The 4,087-nt window shown below is 42.7% G+C and overlaps 1 protein-coding gene across 5 annotated transcripts in view; it reads right to left on the minus strand.

The window, feature by feature from the left end:
• Nucleotides 1-1,469: 1,469 nt before the first annotated feature.
• The window catches only part of vps8 (VPS8 subunit of CORVET complex), a 97,420-nt gene continuing 94,802 nt past the window's right edge, over nucleotides 1,470-4,087 (minus strand). For all 5 annotated transcript variants that reach the window (XM_071330845.1, XM_071330849.1, XM_071330844.1 and 2 more), the window contains one exon: nucleotides 1,470-1,904. In XM_071330845.1, the coding sequence (XP_071186946.1) occupies nucleotides 1,761-1,904 (144 nt within the window). In that variant the 3' untranslated portion in view covers nucleotides 1,470-1,760. The remainder of the gene's footprint in view (nucleotides 1,905-4,087) is intronic.

Consider the following 4,087-nt stretch of genomic DNA (forward strand, 5'->3'; position numbering starts at 1 on the left):
TAACTAGTACAGTAACGTTAGTAACCTAACCAATTCACTATAGTATTAACTGGTACAGTACGTTAGTAACCTAACCAGTTCACTATAGTATTAACTAGTACAGTAACGTTAGTAACCTAACCAGTTCACTATAGTATTAACTGTCACAGTAACGTTAGTAACCTAACCAGTTCACTATAGTATTAACTAGTACAGTAACGTTAGTAACCTAACCAATTCACTATAGTATTAACTGGTACAGTACGTTAGTAACCTAACCAATTCACTATAGTATTAACTAGTACAGTAACGTTAGTAACCTAACCAATTCACTATAGTATTAACTGGTACAGTACGTTAGTAACCTAACCAATTCACTATAGTATTAACTAGTACAGTACGTTAGTAACCTAACCAATTCACTATAGTATTAACTAGTACAGTAACGTTAGTAACCTAACCAATTCACTATAGTATTAACTGTCACAGTAACGTTAGTAACCTAACCAATTCACTATAGTATTAACTGTCACAGTAACGTTAGTAGCCTAACCAATTCACTATAGTATTAACTGTCACAGTAACGTTAGTAACCTAACCAATTCACTATAGTATTAACTGTCACAGTAACGTTAGTAACCTAACCAGTTCACTATAGTATTAACTGTCACAGTAACGTTGGTAACCTAACCAATTCACTATAGTATTAACTGTCACAGTAACGTTAGTAACCTAACCAATTCACTATAGTATTAACTAGTACAGTAACGTTAGTAACCTAACCAGTTCACTATAGTATTAACTGTCACAGTAACGTTGGTAACCTAACCAATTCACTATAGTATTAACTGTCACAGTAACGTTAGTGACCTAACCAATTCACTATAGTATTAACTGTCACAGTAACGTTAGTAACCTAACCAGTTCACTATAGTATTAACTAGTACAGTAACGTTAGTAACCTAACCAATTCACTATAGTATTAACTGTCACAGTAACGTTAGTAACCTAACCAATTCACTATAGTATTAACTAGTACAGTAACGTTAGTAACCTAACCAATTCACTATAGTATTAACTGTCACAGTACGTTAGTAACCTAACCAATTCACTATAGTATTAACTGGTACAGTAACGGTAGTAACCTAACCAATTCACTATAGTATTAACTGTCACAGTAACGTTAGTAACCTAACCAATTCACTATAGTATTAACTGGTACAGTAACGTTAGTAACCTAACCAATTCACTATAGTATTAACTGTCACAGTAACCTGTAGGGAAGGAAGGAAGGAAGGAAGGAAGGAAGGAAGGAAGGAAGGAAGGAAGGAAGGAAGGAAGGAAGGAAGGAAGGAAGGAAGGGGAATGAGGGTTGTACTGTTTTTCTGTTCTCATGTCTATAAACAAAAAACAGCAATGCAACAATAAGAGTATTCACAGCTTAAAGGTTATCCAGCAGCCTAGTTGAAGAGCCACAAGCAACACACAAATTAAATGTTACAAATTGGTTTATTTATGGACATTTTGCAGACAGAAACATAACATTTGATCGATTTCAAACATCCGCCCAGACAGCGGATAACGTAGTTTTGATCAACAAGAGTAGAATACGTGTTAGTGTTTAATCAACAACAGAAACAACAGGGGTGTCTTCAGTCAGAAATATAACAGATAGAGGGAACAGCCTATTCTACCTGACCAGGACATCGTGTTGTTCTACACCAAATATTTCTATCTGAAAGTTCCACGACGTTATCATACTGAACATGGCTGTAGGCTAGCTACTCTTCAACCGATGGTGGTGGGGAGAGTTTGAGCTGGAAGTTCTCGCTGTGGAATATACTTCCTCTTCCAGGTTGGGAGGGGTTTAGGAGGCCCGCCTTCTCGTTGCCATGGCAGTGGGAGATTTCCGACAGGATGGCCAACTGGAGGACAAGACCAGACATGATAAAGATCAGAGAGATGATGCATGGGATTAGTGTCAGGGTAAAAAACTGGTGAGGGATAGGAAAATAAAGAGAGAGACAGAGATAGGCCTTTAATTTCTGTTCTTCTGCTATCATTACACCTTCTACTCATCTCCTCTCACACTCTCCCCCCTTCCAACACCACAGTGATTCTCCATCTCTTCTACATCTCAATCTACAGGAGGGTGAGGAGGCTGACTGACATCTACAGGAGGGCGAGGAGGCTGACTGATATATATATATATGAGGGAGAGGAGACTGATATCTATAGGAGGGAGAGGAGGCAGACTGACATCTATAGGAGGGAGAGGAGGCTGACTGACATCTATAGGAGGGAGAGGAGGCTGACTGACATCTATAGGAGGGAGAGGAGGCTGACTGACATCTATAGGAGGGAGAGGAGGCAGACTGATGTCTATAGGAGGGAGAGGAGGCTGACTGACATCTATAGGAGGGAGAGGAGGCTGACTGACATCTATAGGAGGGAGAGGAGGCTTACTGACATCTATAGGAGGGAGAGGAGGCTTACTGATATATATATAGGATGGAGAGGAGACTGACTGACATCTATAGGAGGGAGAGGAGGCTAACTGATATATATATAGGATGGAGAGGAGACTGACTGACATCTATAGTAGGGAGAGGAGGCTGCCTGACATCTATAGGAGGGAGAGGAGGCTGACTGACATCTATAGGAGGGAGAGGAGGCTGACTGACATCTATAGGAGGGAGAGGAGGCTGACTGACATCTATAGGAGGGAGAGGAGGCTGACTGACATCTATAGGAGGGAGATGAGGCTGACTGACATCTATAGGAGGGAGATGAGACTGACTGACATCTATAGGAGGGAGAGGAGGCTGACTGACATCTATAGGAGGGAGAGGAGGCTGACTGACATCTATAGGAGGGAGAGGAGGCTGACTGACATCTATAGGAGGGAGAGGAGGATGACTGACATCTATAGGAGGGAGAGGAGGCTGACTGACATCTATAGGAGGGAGAGGAGGCTGACTGACATCTATAGGAGGGAGAGGAGGCTGACTGACATCTATAGGAGGGAGAGGAGGCTGACTGATACAGTGGGGAGAACAAGTATTTGATACACTGCCGATTTTGCAGGTTTTCCTACTTACAAAGCATGTAGAGGTCTGTAATTATTATCATAGGTACACTTCAACTATGAGAGACGGAATCTAAAACAAAAATCCAGAAAATCACATTGTATGATTTTTAAGTAATTAATTTGCATTTTATTGCATGACATAAGTATTTGATACATCAGAAAAGCAGAACTTAATATTTGGTACAGAAACCTTTGTTTGCAATTACAGAGATCATACGTTTCCTGTAGTTCTTGACCAGGTTTGCACACACTGCAGCAGGGATTTTGGCCCACTCCTCCATACAGATCTTCTCCAGATCCTTCAGGTTTCGGGGCTGTCGCTGGGCAATACGGACTTTCAGCTCCCTCCAAAGATTTTCTATTGGGTTCAGGTCTGGAGACTGGCTAGGCCACTCCAGGACCTTGAGATGCTTCTTACGGAGCCACTCCTTAGTTGCCATGGCTGTGTGCTTCGTGTCGTTGTCATGCTGGAAGACCCAGCCACGACCCATCTTCAATGCTCTTACTGAGGGAAGGAGGTTGTTGGCCAAGATCTCGCGATACATGGCCCCATCCATCCTCCCCTCAATACGGTGCAGTCGTCCTGTCCCCTTTGCAGAAAAGCATCCCCAAAGAATGATGTTTCCACCTCCATGCTTCACGGTTGGGATGGTGTTCTTGGGGTTGTACTCATACTTCTTCTTCCTCCAAACACGGCGAGTGGAGTTAGACCAAAAAGCTCTATTTTTGTCTCATCAGACCACATGACCTTCTCCCATTCCTCCTCTGGATCATCCAGATGGTCATTGGCAAACTTCAGACAGGCCTGGACATGCACTGGCTTAAGCAGGGGGACCTTGCGTGCGCTGCAGGATTTTAATCCATGACGGCGTAGTGTGTTACTAATGGTTTTCTTTGAGACTGTGGTCCCAGCTCTCTTCAGGTCATTGACCAGGTCCTGCCGTGTAGTTCTGGGCTGATCCCTCACCTTCCTCATGATCATTGATGCCCCACGAGGTGAAATCTTGCATGGAGCCC

This window comes from Salvelinus alpinus, chromosome 10 (assembly GCF_045679555.1).
Source record: "Salvelinus alpinus chromosome 10, SLU_Salpinus.1, whole genome shotgun sequence".
Taxonomy (NCBI): domain Eukaryota; kingdom Metazoa; phylum Chordata; class Actinopteri; order Salmoniformes; family Salmonidae; genus Salvelinus; species Salvelinus alpinus.